This window comes from Poecilia mexicana, unplaced genomic scaffold (assembly GCF_051168715.1).
Source record: "Poecilia mexicana isolate PSO_F unplaced genomic scaffold, ASM5116871v1 scaffold_14, whole genome shotgun sequence".
NCBI classification, from domain to species: Eukaryota; Metazoa; Chordata; class Actinopteri; order Cyprinodontiformes; family Poeciliidae; genus Poecilia; species Poecilia mexicana.
This window is the reverse complement of record NW_028263383.1, coordinates 9123429-9145791: the sequence shown is the minus strand read 5'-3', so window position 1 is coordinate 9145791 and position 22363 is coordinate 9123429. Positions and strand designations below refer to the sequence as shown.

At 37.3% G+C, this 22363-nt stretch overlaps 1 protein-coding gene across 1 annotated transcript in view; it reads right to left on the bottom strand.

Annotated features, from left to right (window-relative positions):
• LOC106917161 (actin-binding LIM protein 3-like) overlaps positions 1-22363 on the bottom strand; it is a 56037-nt gene that overhangs the window by 20994 nt on the left and 12680 nt on the right. Inside the window, exons 3-8 of the mRNA XM_088012606.1 lie at positions 21521-21688; positions 9414-9597; positions 7418-7530; positions 6262-6388; positions 6011-6104; positions 4831-4918 (exon numbers count right to left, since the gene is read on the bottom strand). Of these exons, the coding sequence (XP_087868732.1) occupies positions 4831-4918; positions 6011-6104; positions 6262-6388; positions 7418-7530; positions 9414-9597; positions 21521-21688 (774 nt within the window). The remainder of the gene's footprint in view (positions 1-4830; positions 4919-6010; positions 6105-6261; positions 6389-7417; positions 7531-9413; positions 9598-21520; positions 21689-22363) is intronic.

Below are 22363 nucleotides of genomic sequence, written 5' to 3'. Positions count from 1 at the left end.
TCCTTTTTTCCACGTGTACAAAATGTTAGCAAAGTTGATCCCATAAAAAACAGGTAAAAAAAAAGAAGTGTTTCTCCTGCCCAGGATGTTTCTGTGCTAAACTAAAATGTGGAACTCTAAGAATATGAGGACCCCACCCAACACTCAGATCTGCTACTTATAAACATTGTGGTTTCTTATGGAGCTACAGTTATGATGGAGATAATTTGTAACAGCGATGAGTTTAGTAGCTCAGCCGAAGCACCAGGCAACCACACAACGACACAACATTGAGGTGACTCCATCCAACCATCTCGTGGGGGCTTCCCACTAGATTTTTGACAGATTATTGACAAAATTAAATCAAATTTCCAGTCAATTCCATCACAGCCACTTTGAGCAATGATTGCTCACTGTTGCATAAAGTAAAACAGATATTTAGATACTTTTGTTTGTTTGTCTCGACTAAAGCGTACCCAAATGTGACTTTAAAACCAAGGCACATTACAAACCAGGACTTAAGTGAACTGTTACAGCCCCCGCTGATCATTACGATGATTGCTTGCATTCTATTATATTGATCCATTTCCAAACTTCCACTAGCTTTCCAACTTGCAACTGAAACACAGCCAACTTGACTTTCTGAGATTGAACTTCTGTTGCACAATGAATGCACCACAAACTCATGTCCATCATTTAGTTCAAGCTAAAATGCTTCACATTCACAGCCTTCACCATTACGGTGAAATCTGAGACACAAGTAATCGATATAGACACAAGTGATTTTTGCAGCTTCCAACTCAGCATGGTGCATTACATAAAAATGGATCTGGCAAACTCTTGCTTTGAAAGTAGCAGCAATGTGGAACCTGAGGGAAAGAAGGCAGAGGCAGCAGAGGAGAGACTGGTGGAGAGAGCAGCAGAGGAAAGAGGAAATGAATGGAGGCCATTACAGATTATACATAACAATAAACCACTAATGTCAGGATGTTATATGCATGAGGCTCTGATAGTGGTAATGATGTTAATACATCCGCCCTGCGCACGCACGCACACACACACACGCAGGCACACACCCCAGAAAGCAGTAACACACCCACATCAGTATTTATCATTTCCTCGGGTCTGGGGGCAACGCAGGCTGGCAGAACGGACTCTGAGCTGATCCTGAGTCTGATATACAGCCACCATCAGCACCATAAATCTAACCTGCACACCCACAATATGTAAGTACACACACACACAAACCTGCTCACAAAATCAATACTGCAGACAGAAACCATGCGTGGTGATTCAGTGCACCCCCATCCCTCCCACACTCCTCCACTCTGCTGCCAAGCAGATGTGTGGCCTTGAGAACCTTTATCTTCTGGATGAGAAGAATCTCCTTTTTTACAAAGAAAGTCATTCATTTACCGGGAAACTGTCTGCCTAAGTATGTCTAACACAAAATATGCCCTGCTTGTTTTCCTACTCGGAGATATCATGCATTGAGGCCTCAGCTGCATTTAGATCCTTCTACCTTTATGCAAAACAAGAGAAAACAGTGAGAGAAGCCAGCAGTGTGACTCTCAGAGATATTCAAACACGATTGGATGAGAACATCCAGTGTTAAACTCAGGCAGTATCATTGACATTTCTGTTTATAAACCAGGAGATATGTAAATCAGGTTAAAATGAATTTTATTTTGCTGAATGATGCTGTCAGTTATGTGGACTGGACAGGAAGGTGAGCTGCACTTCAGGAAGTCAAAATTAGCAGAATAAATGCTGACAATTTCTGCAAGAGGCAAAAATGAGTGAGAGAAAAACAAACATTGTTTGTTTGCAATTACAGATCAGTCACCTGTCACCCTAAACCGTCACTTATCTGACAAATCATTGTTTATTTGACCACAGCATGGAAGCAACATTCCAGTTTCCACAATTGGTAGGTAGAAATTGATCTACCTACCAATAATCCAAAGTTTAGGTCTATTTATTGGTTCATTTAGTAAAATTTATTGGCAGTAAAAATAGTGCCCATTGTTTTAAATATAAGTATTTGATTAACAACATCAGTTTAATCAGTTTAAATTAGCTAAAAAAAATGTTTAGCACATCCCACCACTACTTAAAAGTTACCCAGAAAACTTAGAAACAATATTTTCAGAGCTTTGAAAAAAACAATTTCTTAAAATAGTTGCGAAACTCCATCAAACACATAAATAAACATATGCATTCATGTACAGACAGCACTGACTGATGCATCGTAAGATTGATTGCAAGGGCGTGTGTGTGTCCGTGTGTGTGTGTCCTAATTAGACTTGTCTCACGAGGGTGATTGTTCAGTCCTCCGACATGGCTGAAGTAATCAAAAGGAGGAAATGTAACCTTGGGGCAGCTCACTGCAGCTGAGCAGAAAACACACACAGATAACCACAGCTACACTTCAACACATATATTCACATATTCGCACACACAAATGTTTCAATGTGCTTTGAATCAGACACACACACACACACACACACACGCACACACACACACACACACACACACACACACAGTACAACTATTAGACGCACTAACAGACTTAAAGTGCAATATGCAAATGCTTAGTTTTACTGCCGCCTCAGAGGGAGGCCAGCAGAATGTCAATGAGGCGAAACAGGAGGTGTCAACCTGCGTGGCGACTGAGTGTGTCAGCCACATGTTACGGTACAGTAACTCCATCCACATTTAATCCCAGCTGCTTCGATCCCGCTTATCTGGGAGGCACAATGGCCTTTTTCATTTTCAAATTGTTCTGGATGTTCAGTTTATTTTCTGGAGTTTAAATGTAAGTTTTCAGACAGGTTTATCTGAAAAAGCTCAGAGTATTGCAAGTCATGTGACTTAACTGTATACCATCTTCTACCCCATTTTGGGATTGTTTACATATTATTTGTAAACTGAAATGATACGTATTTAAATTAAAGCCTCTTAGTTTCTTCAAAGAACTGATGCCTCTTTAAATCTAATGGAATGAGAAATATGTTATTTATGTATCTCTTGCTTAAGAAAATAGGAAACACACTGCATTTAAACTGCAACTGAAAATAAGGTCAGTGTTAATTAATAGAATACCAGTCCAGAAATGCTCAATCTCCTAGCTTTTTGCTTTCTCCTATCAAAAAATTACAAAAGAGACCCATTGAGCATAAACATTCACAACATAAATATTTTTTGTCCTTACAAGAAAATGATATTTTCATATAGCTGCTTGTCACTACAACGTTTGTGATATTTGTCCAAAAAACATTAACTCTCAAAGTTGATCGAGAGCAGGGTCCATCTGCCGCTGAGCGGGAGGAACGGCCCGCATGAAGTCAGTTACAAAGCACTTCCAGATTCTTCACCCAACACGTTGATGCGCCCTTGGGCAGCACACTTAACCTCAATGTGTCTGTTCAGGTGTGTATTACTGTATGAATGTGTGCTGCTTCTGAGTGCTCTGGATGAACGTGGTGTAAAAGTGCTTCACTGGTCTTCCTGACCAGTAAAGCATTTTATAAAGTCCATTTACGACTTAAAGTTTCCTACCTGATAAAATCTGTTCTGCTGTTTTAGTCAAAGAATCAAACGTTCTTCTATTTCTGCAGAAACTCCAGGCGGATTCAAATAAGACCTGTAATCCAGTCAGATGCTGAATTATCTTGGCACAACAGACAAGCCAGATTAATGAGGCCAGCAGCACAAGTGAAGGATAAAAGGTAACTGACTTCAGTCCTTGAGGATCTAATGTTGGGAGTGTGTACATGTGCTTTTGTGCAACTTTGTCGTTCATTCATGTGAGATCAATAGTCATCTATGGAGCGATTTACCTTTTACATAGTCACTGTATTTACTCTCATTTGCTAATGTTCTGCACATCTTTCTGAGCAAATAGACTAATAGGAAAATATTTTCACATAAAAATGTCAGCATACTGAAAAGTATAATCATGCACTGAAATGTATAGAGCTGCACAAAATATCAAATCAAAAGTGTAATTGTGAAATCAATCTACCAAATGGTACACTAATGCTTCATTATGCATTTGTATTAATTGGTGTATTTCAATTAAATTTGGTTCAATGCTGGAAATTACATAGCTTTTCTGCATTAAAATACGTTTTTATTGGTCTTTTACAATATTTTAGTTTTAGTTCAATTAATGTGTTTCAGGCTTGAATTTGATAATTGAAATAAATTAAGTTTTTGATGCCATTCTAAATGACTGAGATTCTCAAATAACTGATTTGAGAAAAAATGAAAGACATTAGAAAAAAGAAATTCTGATAGTTATTTGTCACTTTTAGTTACTAAGCAGAGATTGGTGATTTTCATTCAACCAGTGTCACGAGCGCTCAGAGTCTCTTCTTTATGTTCTAACAAGACAAAAAGAGTGACTTTTTTTATACCAGGGTTACCTGAGGTCCAGCAGGGTCCGAATACAGTAGGCTCACACATAAATCGTAGTGAATATTTTTTGATGCTCCTTTCAAATCTTACAATAATTCAAGCAGAAATGAATCCCAACAAATCCAAAACATATGCACAGGTTCTGTGGATGTTTAAGCTGGATCCTGTTTCCAGTCAGCAAACATTTTCATGCAACTATATATATATATATATATTGCATGAATGAGTGTTTGCTAAGGTGCAAACACTCAGTCAGTTGCAGAATCACACATGGGCATCTGGATCTTTGCAGAGCACATCTAATTTAATAGATTAGATCATAAAGTCTATTAACTGTACAAATCAGGAAGCATGTCTAAATTTTCTTGACAACAGTGTAATTCAGAGCAGTATTTCCCATTATCAATAAGTAACAAACAGTTTCCTTACCTGTTAGGTACATTTCCTCTCCTTCCTGAAACATCATGTGGCAGCGGGCACACCTGGCACAACTCGGGTGGTAATGCTTCCCTCCAGCCTGCAGATATAATCAAGGAGCAGAAAACAGAGACAAAAGATAAGAAACAAATTAAGAAAATTATAAGAGACATGATAGAAAACAGGAAACATCAGGTGGCAAATAGAGACAACATGTAGAGAAAAAAGGAGGAGATAAGAGAGTGCAGTTGTGTTGGGTTTCCAAAGATGTATCTTCAAAACTTAGAGAGAAAGCTGGACATTTTCTTTTAAATATAAAACACAAAAACATAAAGATCTTGGAAAGACGTGTTTACATATGTAATTAAATGTGCATATAATCCACATACTTAGAAACAACATTGTTGGCTTGACAAAACCAGCTGCATAACAAAAGTTCTGTGTGTTGCAATATTAATGATTAATAAAGTATAATTAAATTTCTGCATTGAATTGAAATAAATTATGACAATAACTTGTAAAATACCCAAATCTCATACGTATTTTAACATAATTGCACATCATCATCTAAAAACCTTGAATTAATTTTAGTTTTTATCTGCCTCGAGGTCAGAAAATATAAAATGTGACAAATTATAATTTCTGATCAAAACAAAACACATCTATAGAACCTACGATACACACCATCATATCCAGATATGTTCACTAAAACATGATCAAAACTGCAAAGATGCAAAATGGGTAAGGAGAGTAACACTAAGCTTACTGTGACTAATACAAATAACTAACTACAGATCAGGACATTAAAGCAAAAAAAAAAAATCTTAACTGTTTTAATTACTTTATCACAGAGACATCGTAAGAGAGTAGAATAAATAATAGTAGCTTCTCAAAAACCAGATGAGTGAAACTGGTGCATCTACATCTCAAAGAAGAACACATTTAGAAGAAATATTTTTATCTTATGGCAACAAATATTAAAACCTGTCCTAGTACAAATATGGATCAAAAATGAGTTGACAAAAAATATGTATTAGTTTTATTCTGCTGGACAAATAAGTCCTCAGTGCCTAACTCAGCAGTGAGTCAGAGTATCAAAGATCTGGGCTGCGTTGGTCCTAAAAGGGGAGAAGCTGCTAAAAACTACTGGATGTTACAGCTGATCAACACAAGCACAGGAAGAAAGGCTCACCTCGAGTACTCTGCCGCTGATGTACCTGCTGCAGCCTTCACACCTGATTCCAAACTGAGTGTGGTAGTCATCCTCACAGTAAGGAATCCCATCTCTGCCAGCAACACATAAGAATTTCATTTTAACGCCATGCTCATTGCAACTGTTGTGCTGCTTTTCATCCGTCTAAAATCAAACGTGTCTCTAATTGGCAGAGCATTTCTGTGTGGTCTAGCAGTGGTAATGTATAAAGGGTTGATTAAGCCACTCACTTGCTGATGTATTCTCCAGTGAGAGCACAGCCACACGTCCTACATTTGAAACAAGTGATGTGCCACTGCCTCTCCAAAGCCAGCAGAGACTGGCCCTGTTTGATCTCTTGGCTGCAGCCTGCACAGTCTGGAGAGCAAAACAGGAGAGGCGAGAAGTCAAGCACTGAGGAAGGACATAATGCCTTTAAGCACTTGTCTTTCTGCTGTGGTTCTCCCACACTCCTGTTGAGACTGTCGCACTGTTTCTGACAGATGGAGCGACCAAAATAAGACTGTAAAAGTACCTGGAGCACAGGCCACCTTCTGAGTGTGTGTCCCTGTTTGAAGGTGTGTAGCTATGCTTTTAGCCGGGTTGACTCTGGTGGGAAAATAGCCATAAATGCTTTTAAAGTATCTGTAAGAAGACTAAGTCAAATAGTGCTGTGAAATAATATTTTCTTTCAGTTTTTTTCCCTTTTTTCTCACAGTTAAATGCCAATTTCAATCATTGTCTTATGTAAAAAAAGTTTTACAAACCAAAACTTAATAACTACTAAGCATTTGTAGTAACTAACTGGCAACACATTTTTACATTGCTGTGCAGAAACTTAAATTCACAAATCTTTAAAAAAGTGTTTGAATTCAGACATACTGTAGCCTCTGTTTAAGGTCATGCCACAACATCTTTGACTAGGACACCAATCAGAGCTCGTGAATGTCAAAGACTGCCAAAACTACCAAAACCATGTTGGTTTATTTTGAGTCATTCAGAGATAAATTCACTGGTGTGCTTCATATTGTCTTTAAAATTCTGCAACTATTATTTTCTGTCTGTGTAGAAATAAATCAATTTGGGCCAGAAACAAGTAACCAAGAAGAATACAATAAAAACTGCACAAACACAAGTAATTATTAGGGCTACTTTTTCTCAATTTATTGGAATAACAAAAACAACTATTGCCCTTAAACACTTTACTGATTGGAACAGGATGCCAATTTAATGTGAGTCAGACAGCATTTAAATAATCCATTGTTTTAAAATATGAGCTTGACTATTGTTTTGTTTTGCTTTAATTGTTCTGATTTGTATCGTTATTCATTTCCACTGTGTCAGATTCTCACATTAAATCCACGAGTTTAACAGAAAAGTGTTTATGTGTGCATGTTTGGTTCTTACAGCTCGGTCCAAGAATCTTAACAGGCTTGTCCTTTTTCAGAGAGTGTGAGCACTGCTGACACACACACTTTTTCCCACAGAAGGTCACTCTGTCTCCAATTGGGAATGGGCGCCTGAGAACACACACACACACAGAAAATTACATAGCTTTCAACCGGAACACAAAAACTGCATCCATTTAGCAATAATCATTCAAAAAAACAAGGTCTGATGTTTTGTGCTAATTCCAGTCAAATCTATGATGAATAACAGCTGAAAGCATTTCTCTAGCTAAATGCCTTGTTTTGGCATACAAGTTTAATTTTTGTGGCAAAATTTGAGGATAAAAGTTCCTGAAGTATCCATACAGATGAACTGTCTTTTTAAAGAAGTTAAGACACATGGGCAACAAAAACATCAATGTCTAAGATCTGCTGCAGAACTTCAGTAGTTGAATAAATGTTAAGCAATAACGCAGACACATAATGGAATCATACACAAAAACATTTAGTGTGTTCAGATTTTAACCCGTCAGCAGTGACACAACAACGCTGCTAAAAACTACTCCACTATTTATAAAATGAAATACAATAAGTTTAAAATTTTCAAAACTAATTTTGACAAAGCAAAAATGTTCTGATAAAAGACAAAAGGCAGTTTTCAAATACCTATTAAGGCAAAAAAAAAAAAAAAGAATCCAATGTGACTAAAAAAAAGTCCCAGAATTTTGGTCACCTTTCTTTGCAGAACAGATTTAACACTGGTGACTTTTTGAGTCTGAATTAGACGTTTAAGGTGATGCCACATCATCTCAATTGTTTAAAAAAAAAAGAAAGACAACCTAGACTAGGCCACTCGAAAACCTTCACTTTGAGTTTTCGTCTCTTTTTTTGAGCCTTACATAAGTGGACTTGCTGATGCGCTTAGGATTGTTGCAGCTGCATAAGTGCAGTTTCTCCTTCAGATTTTCTGGAGCATTATGCAGTTTCATCAGTAGCAAGTCACCCAGCTCATTAAGAAACAAAGCAGCAGCCGACCATCATGTAACTGTCAGTTATATATGAGTTTTTTTGGGTTTGTTTGGCTAGTTCCATCCATCCATCAATTGTATCAACTTGTCCTTGCACGTTCGCAGGGGGGCTGGTATTTCCAGCGGTCATTGGGGGAGAGCCAGTTTTCACCCTAGATAGTTTGCCAATCACACGGCAACACAAAGACACAGAGGACAAAAAACAATGCACACGCACACACACACACACACGCACACACACACACACCTAAGAAAAATTTAGATGTTGGAAAAAACTGAAACAGTTAAGCTATTTCAGTATCAGCCTGATGTTTTGTCTTTGTAAGAGCCAAGTGATTACAGAGATGTCTTGAGTGTAGTTTTATCTTCTTGATCTAATTTTTATAACAAAAACACATTTTCTTTACAATTACTTTGAAAACTGCTTTAAAACACCTGGTTGTGATTGTTCCAGTGATAGTGTGTCATTGTCTCTTGCTGTTGCTGACAGTGAGAAACAGTAAGCCAGTTTTTAATGAATAGGTGATTTGTTTTGAAAAACTCAATTAAAGCAGGGATAAAAATGTCAGGAGTTACTTTTTCACAGGAGAAAGCTTTAATTTACTTTACTTTTACGACAAAAAACGGTGCATAAAGAAAGATTTAAAAGCATCTTTGCACACTATGTGGTCCTCTTTGTTATGCTTAGCCGTTGCTGTTGTTTTCAAACTAACAAGTTGCACATGACACTAGGAGTATATCTGATTAGGTAACAGCTCTCGGAAATGCAGAAATGTATGTAAAGCAACATTTCACTTCACCAAGTAAAATGAAAATTCTTGACACCACCATTTCTTTTCATATCTTTGCTGTTGCATTTCTTTAAAGTGGTGATTTGCAAGATAAGACTAGGTTTTGTCAGACAAAATTATACTTTCTTCAAGGTGGTAAGGCTTGTTTCCATTGGTTCTTGCTTGTCTGCTTTGTAAAACAGTAGCTTGGCCCTACCTGCAGACACTGCAGACAAAACAGTGTGGGTGATACGTCCTCCCCATGGCAGAGACCACCTCTCCGGTGATGTACTGGTCACAGCTGTCACACTGGGTCCCATACAGGCGCTGGTAGTCCTCAGTACAGATGTACTCACCAGAATGATGGAAGAAACCAGAGTGCACCAAGTCACAGCCGCACACTGACCAAACAAAAACACAAAACCCCAGTGTTTTTTTTTTTTTTTTTTTTTTTCAGAAACATTGATGGGAAGCAAAGGAAGAAATAAATGCAATTAATTATCCAGGGCATCAAATGAAAGATGAATGATACCAGAGGGATTTAAAAATGCGCAAAATCAACATTTTTGTAAATTTTTTGATTAAAAGCTTCAGTTTTACACTAAATCAGCAATAATGTTGATCTGATTGCGTTTTGTTCTTCCTCTTTTCCCATCCAGCTGATCTAAAATAAAAAATATACCCTGGTTGTCATAGGAGAATGGACAGATTAAAATATTTTATACACCTTAGATCAGTGTTTCCCAACCCTGGTCCTCAAGTCTCACTGACCTGCATGTTTTAGATGTTGCCCTGCTTCAGCACATATGATTTCAATTGTTGGCTGATTAACAGGGTTTTGCTGAATTGCAATCATCTGAATGGGGTGTGTTGAAGCAGGGGAACATCTAAAACATGCAGGTCAGTGTGCCTTGAGGACCAGGGTTGGGAAACACTGCCTTAGATGGTGAGATTGTCATTTAATGTGTAATGTCCTAAAACCTGCTTACTGGCCCGATATGCAGGATTAGGTAATAAACAGGCAGAAATGACAAAGACTCCAGAAGATGTCCACTTTCTAGCATTTTATATAAAGTGTGACCACCATAAACACTTTCTGTGTTTACAGAAAGTACATACATTTATGTGCATTGGTGCAGGCAGTGTTGTGTGACAGTTTAAGAGGAAAGTGCACACTGTGTGTTTACTGTCTGGTGACAGCATGATTTATGACTTTTATTTAGCAAAAACAGGATCCCTCAGCCAAATGATTGTTTCTGGTCCAGTTGTGCTAACATTGTGAATGCCTCAGATCTGCTGAATGGTTAAGGTGTTTAAACTGATCCAGACCAATATGTGGTCAAGTTAGAGGGACCTTAGCCCATCTCCTGAAATTAGTTGTATTTTCTGGAAATTAAGCACACCAACACCTGGGTAGCTTAGGTCCATGGTTGCCCCCTGGTTCTGGAGAACCTGCCTTACCAGGGGCACGAAATTGGACTTGTATTATTGCAGTGATTGAAGTGTTGTGACATAAAGTCATTGGGTGATGCTTCCAAATGTCAATGTTGAACTCAAGTCCTGGAGAACCATGGGTTGGTCCTGGAGCTCCAGGGGGAGGTCCGGCAGAGGTCCATGCGGGATTCTGGTGCCCCAATCCGGTGGTGGGGCCTGCCATAAGCAGGAAGAGATCCTGTCATAATGTGGAACGGGACGTGCCAATTCAGTCCGGTGTTGACAAAAGAAGCCTCCAGGCGTTCCACCAAATGTCAGAAACCCCTGCGGGCTTTGGGTGCCTGAATCCCAGGTTGAGGGGCTCCATGGTCCACCACCCCTGGTTCTGTAAAACTGGCCTTACCAGGGGAACAAGATAGGACTTGTGCTAATTCAGCACAATTCTGACAACTCGGATTGACTGACATGAATTTGTTATAAAAGTATTACTGATTGCACTTTAAAAATTAGGTAACTTTATGTTATTAAAGATGAAGTTTAAACAGTAATGATTTCTTGGTTAATGTCAAGTTGTCATAACAAAGACATTTTGAATAATGTCAACTTTGTATTAAAAGTGTCATAATTTACCGAATGACGCTTTATGACAACAGTCATAAATATTTATGAAGGCTTATTCATGTTCATGACAGGTGTTATGTCATGTTTATGACAGTGTCATGACAGTCTTATTCACCCCCCTTCAAATAAAGTGTTACTGAAATGTATGCCACTGTTCTCAGATTTTAAAAAAAATGCATTCATTTCCTTCCACTTCACAACTATGCTCTGCTTTGTATTTAGCCATTTCATAAAATCCAAATAAAAAACTGAAATTATTGAATGGAACACGATAAAATGAGGAAAGTTTAAGAGCATGCATATTTTCCGACGCTCTGCATGAGTTTTATGCATAATAATTCAACAGTAATCATAATGTGAATGAATAAAATCTCTATCATCATTTTCCCCTTGAGCTCTGCAGAAGTCAGCACACCATTTATCTGTCAGAGTAACATAATCAGCAGCATGCAGGCACAGGAAATTAAGGCCTATGCATCAGTATAAACAGTGGGACGATGATACGACCTGAATTAAACTATAGGTTAGACATCTGAAAGGCAGCCAACGGATCAAGATGTCTGGCAGTGAATGGAGTGTCCGTTCTGTAATTAAGCTAATGTGCTCTAAACCCAGTGGAGTGAATGGATCTGAGCCGATCCAAGCCGGAGTGTTAAGAGGCTGAGACGGAGGGTGAGACTGCAGGAGAAACTCTGCACAGTAAAGCCGAGTGGGTTCGATGTAGCTCCAGTCAGGCCTGGGGCCAAAACTATTATGGAATATATATTAAATAGAAACAGTTTCACAACCCTAATAAAACCATTTAATGGCTTCATAAGCTGATATATGTGAAAATCCAAAAAGACTTTAATAACAGTAGACAATGTATCTGAATTTGTATAGTTTTGCAGTAAGGCAACTTTATTAGAACAAAGCCTTAACATCATATTATAGTTCAGATGATTAAGGCGTAAAAATCAATGAGACTGCATACAGAATGGGAAAATAAATACTAATAAATAACAAAAGAGCGACAATAGAAGACATTTAAATAAAATTAAACTTAATAAAAGTTGAGAAACACAATGGCTCTTTATTCCAGGTTACGGCACATCCCCCATTTTCTGAAGGATTATTACTCCTAAAACTTAGAATTCTAGCTGAAAACCATTAACTGCAATTTCACACAGCTAGGTAGGACATGATGCTAAGTTTAACTGTGTTTACACATTGAGATTGTACAGCCGAGGTGTCTTATTCCACTAATCCTGAATGAAAAGCCACATCATCCTGGTTGTGTTTTACTAAGTGTCAGTCATTCAAAAGTCTCAGAATTAATTACTTTAATTTCAGAATTCTGAGATTAAAGTCAGAATTCTGACTTTTATTTTTCAGTGGTCCTAATCCTCTTCCGTATAGCCAAGTGCTAGCGTTCAGCACCCCATTAACCTGAGATCTAAACTGTATCAAATTCAGTTCCAATCCACTATCAAACACACAGAAGGAATCCACCTCAAGACCAATTAAGCATACCAAAACATCATCATATTTCACATTGATTTGTTAAATTATTCAAGTATTTAACTGTGTTATCAATTCACTTTTTGATAAACATTAACATTAAACATTAAATTTTACCCAAATTCAGTAAAAGTTTATATTTGAAAAACTAAATAATTCAAATTATAATTCATCAACAATGTGTTTAACAGAATAAAAACCTAAGTGAAAGACATAGAATACGCTCACCGATCTCATGGTGACTCCGAACACGAGGACCGCTAGATTACATAACAATGCATGTTTTTTTTGTTTGTTTGTTTTTTTTACCACAGTAATATGACATTTCACCGTGAATAAAATAACCATTTACTATATTTTTAGACATCGCCTTCGGCTGAAAGGAATACGGGACGATCTTTCAGGGAACCCGTAATAAATAAAAGCTAACGAGGCTAGCGATGTTGCTTTTAGCAGTGCTCTTTAAAATCGGCAGAAAAACTGAAACTCCGGTCTGTCTACTCACTTTAGCTTCTTCCATCTCAGAAGTCGGCTGATAAACGGCAAAACTATTTGAAAAACTTTGTCACAAGTTTGTATCCAGTACATTTTCCATCTGAAACTACACAGACGGTCACACTGCACAGATCAGCAGTATCTTCCTCATGTCAGTTCTCAACTACACACACACAACAATGCTGCAGACACGGAGAAGAAAGGCGGGGCTTACAGCGACAGTCTGCATTCTGATTGGCCAAACATAATGGAATATAAAAGCTCTGATTAGTTAGGCAGACTATCCGGCTTTCCTAACCTCTGTTTTCTTAAAGAGGCACCCTCATTTTATATGGGTTAGTTACCATAAATATATGTTTTAAAGCACATATATGTTTTAAAGCACATTAAAAAAACTATAAAACTATTAAAAAAATGCATTGTACATTCATGTCTTTCACTATCGTTAGTTTTCTATTTTTTATTTTTTTAATTGTCAAAATACAGCTCTATTGTGGCTATTTCCAAGAAGTTCTGGGACACTCACCACGGAGTCACATTAGGATGACTTCAAAAAGAGTTAGAAGTCTATTAATTAACTTAAATTACTATCAAAAATATAATTCTATGTGAACTTATTTATATTTAAAAATATGAGTCACTTGTATGAAACGTTTTGTAATTTTAGCCTTATGGTTTACTAAATATTTAGTTGTGCAATTTAATCTAAAATAAACTTATTGATCTTTATATGCTACATACTTTCATATCAAATGTTTTTAACAGGCAATAAAAACTAGGACAACATCCCAAACATAGAACAACTGCTTCCACACAACTTTGAAATGCCAGTCTGACCTTTATTTGCTTGCTTGGGACTAAAGCTCTCTGCAGACGCACTAGCTACTAAAACAATGTTTCATGCTCTTGTGCGCAAAACAATTCATATGCTGTCTCACCACAAGACACGCATGTTATGCAAGAAAGTCAACAGCTCCAGCTTCAGTGGATTTCAAACATAATGCGTGATGATTTATTTTTATTAAACCTGATGTAAACAAGTCTACTAAGTATACTAAAAGGTCTGTTTCCTCCTACTGCTGTCAATGCTCACTTGAGAATTGAGGCTAAATCCACATCATCATTTCTCATCCAGCTCAAAGCTTTCACACATCATTGTCTAAGCGGAAAATGATTAAAATGTGCAGGAAAGTGGGGGAAAAGGGAGAGCTGTTCAGACTTGGCCTCTCTGGAGGGATCTCTGGTATATTTGGTTTTCTTGTCCAGACCAGCCCTCACCCACTAAAATCCATTTGTTAATGAAAAATTCTGACAACTCGGATTGACTGACCCTCCAAAACTGAATATCACCTGAACTGTGAACCAGCCTCAGAAGTGTTACTATTCAGGATTACTAAATTCAACTAACTCTATATATCAGTAGACCCAACAATCTAAAAATCTTTCTGTATGTTTTCCTGACTTCCCTTTAATTAAAAATGTTTTCACAACGTCCTCCCATCCATTTTCTCACTTATGTTTTCACTTCACTTACCAAAAACAGCAAAACATCTGAATACTTTGGTATTTGTTACCAGTAAAGATTAGCTTATTTGACTTAAGTGCCTCAGTTAGGTCAATACAAAACTGATTTCGAAGACAGTAAATCAATTTCATTGGTTTATCGCCAGAACAAATTGGCTGAGGCTATAAAAGAAAATCAGCTCTTACAGAAGGAAGAGTCAATGGAGTCATTTTTAAAAAATTCAAAACAAAACAGACTGGACATTTTCTAGCAAAACATGTTGCAAATGTGGCTGCAAAAATGGTCATAGGATAATGCTAATGTGATTTATGAAACCCTATATCAAAACTAAAAAATATTTCCATGCTTTTGGTGACCTCAGCCACATAATTTGAGTCATGAATGAACGAAATGTGGTAGAAAATCTGTCTGGCAAACTTAAGAATTCCTAAATTACTGATAATAAATGTTTAGTCTATCTAATTTTATCTAATTATCAAGATAAAAATAAAACTGCACACAAACACTGAACCACTGTGCAAAACAGGGCTGACTCAAACAGTTGATGCTTTACAGTTTACTCTTGGAGTCTCGTTTGTCCGTATGGGTTAGAAAACATTAATATAAAAAGGTAATTTTGTGCTGAAAATTGGTTATATTTTGGACAAACTTAAAAAAAAATAAGCATTTGATTTATCTTTTCCTTATAATGCAGGGGATTTGCAGCTCAAACACTGGGGCGGGGTTCCAGCTTCTCATACTTTGCACTATAAAACAACTCTATACACAGTAGAAATCTGAGCAGTTATCTGTATTCCCACATAAGAAGACAGGATTATTGCAGACATAAGGATGAGGTACAAGTGGAACATAAAAGATAAGAAAAGGAGGATGGGAGTCAGGGGAGAGATTAAAGTGATCAGAATGGTAAAAGGGCATCAAATGTGATGTGAAAGAGAAGCAGACAGCAAAGTAAAGGGATCAGACAGAAGGACCCAAGGGAGGTATCAATGAGGTTATTGATCTGTTCATCTAACACACATCTGCCTTCCTGTCACTCTCTCTTCCTTTAACATCAACGCAGAGGAGAATACTTTTATGCCCTCCAGTCAATTTACATTGTCTAGATGAATGAATGAAAGAAGACGCCTAAACAAATGAAGTAATCTTCAGAGTCAATTTAACATTTTTAGTTTATCAAATGTGGAAAAAGAGGTGCTGTTTAGATTTCACTGAATATACAGTACAGCCCTTTGCAACTAGAGGTAACAATAAACCTAAAGTGATGTTTTTGAACGGTGGGTGGAAACGAGTCCCCAGAGAGAAGCTATGCAGGCAACATGCAAACTACATGCAGAAAGATCCCAAACTGGGATCCAAACCCCGTTCCAACCATGAAGCGCAGTTGATCTGGTGTTTCCCATTGGTATTCAGATAGCTGTTTTTTGCAGGTAGGATGCTGACTACTAATTACAGCTTCACACAACCCCACCTAAAAATACTAAGCCATCCCTTTAAAGCTGTGTTTTTAATTTACCATATTGTAGCATATCAGCTTTATTTATAGAGCACTTAAATCTGTGGAGCAAATCTGTGGAGCAAAGAAATACAATCAGTGAGGTGTCAGCAGCTGTCAGGACGTTTTGAACCTGTTTCAGGATTTGCCCAATAAACAGTTCAGTCACAAAATTAACAGATATATAAATCCTCTAAAATTCCACTTTAACACCATTTCCTCCCTCTTTGTTGGCAAAATAGTGTAAAATATAATCATGCTGTTTACAGAAAAAGAAAACAAAGAGCATTGTAACTGAAATCCAAAGCAAAAGCTGAAAATGTGAGACACAAAAGAGAGACAAAGCAGAGGAAAATATAATAAGGAACAAAAACAGAGACGTCTGTTTATTGACAATTTCATTCTTGTCCATTTCATCATCTGACTCCCACTCAGCCAACTCCACTAGCCTGTTGTCATCAACAAGATCAAGTGTCCATAAAGATAAACACTTTGATATCAAAAGAAGGCCACTTTGCTCAATAAACCTGCTCTGTTTCCTATCACAAGGAACGAGGCATCCAATGAGCAAACACTCAATTAGACAACTCCATTCCTACTCCAAACAAACAACCAAAGGAATCATATTCAGCTCTGATTATTTTTTAAAACCCCAGTGAGCAGCGCTGCTTGAGAAGAAATCTGGTGTTTTATGTAAAAATAGAAACTCCCCCCTTCTTTGGTGCTTTGTAACCGAGAGCAGTGAGGCGATGTTCGCTGCAGATCAAATGGAGAAAGCTGTGTTGTCTTGCAGCACGCTTTGGGACTGCGAAGGTCCCAGCCTTTAGAAGGAAGGTTAGCTGGTTGGAGTCTGACTACAGGGTGAAAACCTGCTGACTGCACTGCAAAGCTGGCTGCTGACTCCAGGCCTCTTTTACTGTATTTGGCCCCATCTGTTTAGCTTAACCAAGGAAAAACAAACATAAAAAATACAATTATGCTCACAAATTGTATTTTTTGTGGAGGTTATTGATCTGTATTACATTTTTATTGTGACATTATTGGTAAATTATACTCATAATATGTCACAGGAGCTTTTCGGGAACCTTTACAGTAACTGGCAATAAGCGATTTTATTGGAGGGAAGTGCAATGAAAATAAAGAATCAATGACATCAAAAGATTTCATAACCCTTGAATTTTTTCACATTTTGGCATGTTACAACAAGCTTTATTATATTTTACTTGGATTTCATACAATAGACACAGAAAATGAAGAACATAATTGTACAGAGTAAATAAAATGATACATGGGTTTTGAAACAAAAATTGTAAAGTGTATATTGTACTCGTGTATTTTACCTCACTGAGTTAATATTTTGTATACTTATGACTCTTGTGGTAACAATAGATTGAAACTTTTGCACATTCTAGTTTGAAAGATAGTTCAATTGGTAGATTAAAGGAAAACACTCTGTGAGCATCAGTTTTAATTAATTGTCCCACAAGATCTGAGCCTAAAACCTGTGAATCTGGTGTAGTGGTGATCATCATTTGGATTTTTTGTTCCTGACCGAAACTTGGCTGAATCAAAATAACAGCTCATCTACTCTTATTGAATCATGTCCTTCAAACTTTAGCTTTATAAGCCAGACCAGAACTGACAAAAAAGGAGGTGGAGTTGCAGTTTTGTTCAATTCCGCCTTCACTTGTAAGCAAATATTCTTTCCAAAATTTTTATCTTTTGAGTATGTTTCTTTACAGCTAAACTCATGCTCTCGTATCTTGCTGCTGAATGTATATAGACCTCCCAAATTTTGTGCAAACTTCTTTGATGATTTTGCTGAGTTACTGTCTCTTATTCTGGTTGATTTTGACTCTGTACTTATTGTTGGTGACTTCAATTTTCATATCGATAATCCGTTGGATCGAGGCAGTAAAGAGCTATGTCAGATCCTGAATAACTATGGATTGATCCAACATGTCTTGGAACCCACACATAATCATGGACACACTTTGGATCTTATTATTTCTAAAGGACTGATTATATCTACAATTCTAGTGCGTGATGTAGCATTGTCAGATCACTTTTGTATTTTTTGGGATAGTTTTCTGCCTGCTAAAATAGATAACGCCACACAAGTCACTTCAAAAAGATGCATTACAGAAGCTACTGCCGATCAATTTATTCAGGCCTTTCCGTCAACTATTACACACTCTTGTACTTCTTTGTCAGATCTAGTCGATCATTTCATTTCTAAAGTAGAGAAAGTTATTGATACAATTGCTCCTGTTATTATAAAAGTAACCTCTGGGAAACGTAAATCACCTTGGAGAAATTTTGAATCAGTTAGACAGGGGAAAAAAGAGTGCCGGAAAGCAGAACGCCGATGGCGCAAAACCAAAATACAACCCAATTTGGATCTCTATAAAGACAGACTTAAAATTTACAATTTTGAACTTCAAAATGCAAGAGAGACCTTTTTTTCAAACATCATTTCCACCTCTGTTAATAACTCTCGTGCTTTGTTTTCTATTCTGGATAGGTTAACAAATCCACCATCTTCTGTTAACCGTGAATTCTTCTCCTCTGAGGCTTGTGACAAATTTGCCAACTTTTTCATAAACAAAACGATGGAAATAAGAAAGACAGTAAATTCCGTTACGTCAGTTGCAAATGAACAATTACCTATATTTTTCTCTAATCAAAAATTACATAGGATGAGTCACTTTAATTTGGTTAGCCAGAAAGATTTGACTCATACATTACTTCATATGAAACCATCTACTTGCTCCCTTGACATCATACCTACCAGTTTGTTCTTAAAGGTCTTAGATGTTCTTGCTCCGGATCTGCTACAAATAATTAATAAGTCTCTCTCTTCTGGAGTCTTCCCTCAGGCTATAAAGACTACAGTAGTTAAACCACTTCTAAAAAAACATAATCTGGATTCATCGGACTTAAGCAATTATCGACCAATATCGAACTTACCATTTTTAGCCAAAATATTGGAAAAAATTGTATTTCAACAGATTAATGGGTTTCTTGCCCTGAACAACTGTTTTGATGTCTACCAATCTGGTTTTCGTCAACATCACAGCACTGAAACTGCTCTTGTGAAGATATTTAATGACCTCCGTCTAAATACAGACCGTAATAAAATCACAGTACTAGTCTTACTTGACTTGAGTGCTGCGTTCGATACAGTTGACCATGATATTTTACTATCCCGATTAGAACACTGGGTTGGCATTTCAGGTACAGCGCTCAGCTGGCTTAAATCTTACCTGTCCAACAGAACTTTTCATGTGTCCATAGGCAATTTTAAATCTAAGCTTATTGACATTATTTGTGGAGTTCCCCAAGGTTCCATCTTGGGGCCACTTCTCTTTAATATTTACATGACTCCACTACTTCAAATTATACAACAAAATAATATAGATTACCATAATTATGCAGATGACACACAGTTATATATTAGTCTATCGCCAGGGGACTACAGTCAGGTACATATACTTATTAAATGCATCGAGCAGATTAATGTCTGGATGTGCCAAAATTTCCTCCAATTAAATATAAACAAAACTGAAGTGCTAGTGTTTGGACCAAAAGAGCATAGATTACAAATGATCACCCACCTTCAATCGATTGGCTTAAAATGTTCTGATAAAGCCAAAAATTTGGGAGTGATGATGGATCCAGATTTAAACTTTGACAGCCACATCAAATCTATCATAAAAACTGCATATTATCATTTAAAAAATATTTCCAAAATTAGACGACTGATGTCCCTACAAGATTCTGAAAAACTAATTCATGCCTTTGTCTTTAGCAGGCTCGATTACTGTAATGCCATTTTTACTGGATTATCAAAAAAAGCAATAAAACAGCTGCAGCTTCTTCAGAATGCAGCTGCAAGAGTCCTGACTAAAACAAAAAGAGATCAACATATCAGTCCAGTTCTGAGATCGTTGCACTGGCTCCCAGTTGCTAAAAGAATAGAATTTAAAATCTCTTTATTGGTGTATAAAACTCTACACAACAAAACCCCAGATTATATTACGGATCTTCTCCAGCCCTACATACCTCCCAGACCTTTAAGATCAACTGAGTCAAACCTATTAGTCATTCCGAGAGTTAGAACAAAATACGGGGAAGCAGCTTTTAGTTTTTATGCTCCAGCCCTCTGGAATAAGCTTCCGGCTCACTGCAAGTTTGCCCCAACTTTGAGTTTATTTAAAACAAGGTTAAAAACATTTCTATTTGAAGTTGCCTATTCTTGAATTTTATTATTTTTTTTTTTTGTGTGTTTCTTGTCTGATTGGTATTGTTTCTCTGTAAAAGCACTTTGAATTGTCTTTGACTGAAAGGTGCTATATAAATAAAATTGCCTTGCCTTGCCTAGTGGTGAATCTCCACTGCAGTCTGAAGTCTTTTGAAGAATCTAACAGGTTATCTTCAAAGATTGCCTTTTATTTTGCTTCTTTTACTACATATTGCAGTAAAAGAGAACAACTGTAATCACAAACAAAAAGCTTGGTGATTCCTGAGGCAGCTTCTGTCCCTGTGCTCTTATTTAATTGACTTCCTGTGCATCAACAGCCTGTAATGGTTGAGGTGATGGGTTTCTCAGAAGAAGTGCTTTGGAATGCAATCAGAGGCTCTTTGATACGGCTCAGCACCCAGAGCATCATTTCCTCAGGGGACAGCACCACGACTGATCAAATCTGGACTGAATCATCCTCTACTGTGCCTCCAAAGGTTCTGGGGGCACAGGTTTGATTTGTGCAACCTTTTTTCTGCTGTGAATAACTTGAATTCTTAGTTTTATAAGATTATTGTTGCATTCAGTTCTACAAAAAAACTTTTCTAGATATAAATAAAAATGTCAAAGATAAAATGTTTTTCATCCTATTGGACTTTACTGGAATGTCCTCCAGAAACCTCGGCCCATATGTTTTATTGTTTGTGATGCTTCTTTTCAATGTATTACATTTCATGCTGTTTTGAATGCCAAGTTTCAACTCTGGCATAGTTGTAGTTAGATATGCTCTGTATTTTATTGAGCACAGACACTAATATGGATCTAATTATGGTGGTTCCTTCTTGTCTGAGTACTGGCAATAATTTAATATTTAATCATGCAAACTGAGTTGGGGTGTGATTTTACAAATGGAAAGCCATGAACCAGTCCAACAGAGAAAGTAAGCAAGTATGAAACCTTTCAGTCAGTGAGAGAGAAGCAACATATGTAGAGAAGATCAGGATTTTTTACCTTGGCAGGTGAAGCAGTGAACATGGAAGTGCATGTTTTTCACACGCACCACTTCTCCACAGCAAGCCTCCCGACAACGCTCACACGTGATTGGTGAATTTGCTCTGCTGGAGAGAGTAGAGCTGCTACTGCTGTGGTTTCCTCCATAGAGGCCTGACTGGAACTTAACTGGAGGGAGATAGGAGAAAAGGGAAGGAGTAAAAACATACAAATTATCGTAATTTTCATGCTACTCCTTTCGTCTTTGTTTAACTGATCTCAAACAACTCAAAGTGCAATAAAGAGATGTAGAGGGTGTAGTTGTTTGATTACAAAACCTGTAGCTAATAAATTAGGAAATTGCTCATTTGGTTCATCTTCCAAGATTAAACTGCAAGGAACAGAGTCATTCAAAGAATAAAATGAAAATTAAATAGCATTGTATGGAGCTCAGCAGGCTTAACAAACCTGCCATCAAAATGACGGAGAAAACAAAATCTGCAGGATGACGAGCAGTCATGAAATAATCCAGTGCATGGCTGGCTGCAGGTTTGCACAGACAGCTTAGAAGTCGGCTTCTTAACTAACGGTATCAACCGAAAAGTCTGTTACTGTAAACGGGAGATCAGCAAGACTTACAAGCTTTAATCACCACGTAGCAGCCTGACTGAGAGAAATTAAGGGGTGAAAAGTGTCAGTTCTTTATGTCAGAATTAAAGCCAACAGCTTTATGTCAGAATTAAAGCCAACATAAGAGGTTATGTCTGTCTCTGCCAGGTTAAGTAACAGCAAATTAAAGAGGAAGCAGCAAATTGATTCTATGTGATGAAGTGTAAAATAAGGCAGAATTGTACGGCACAGGGA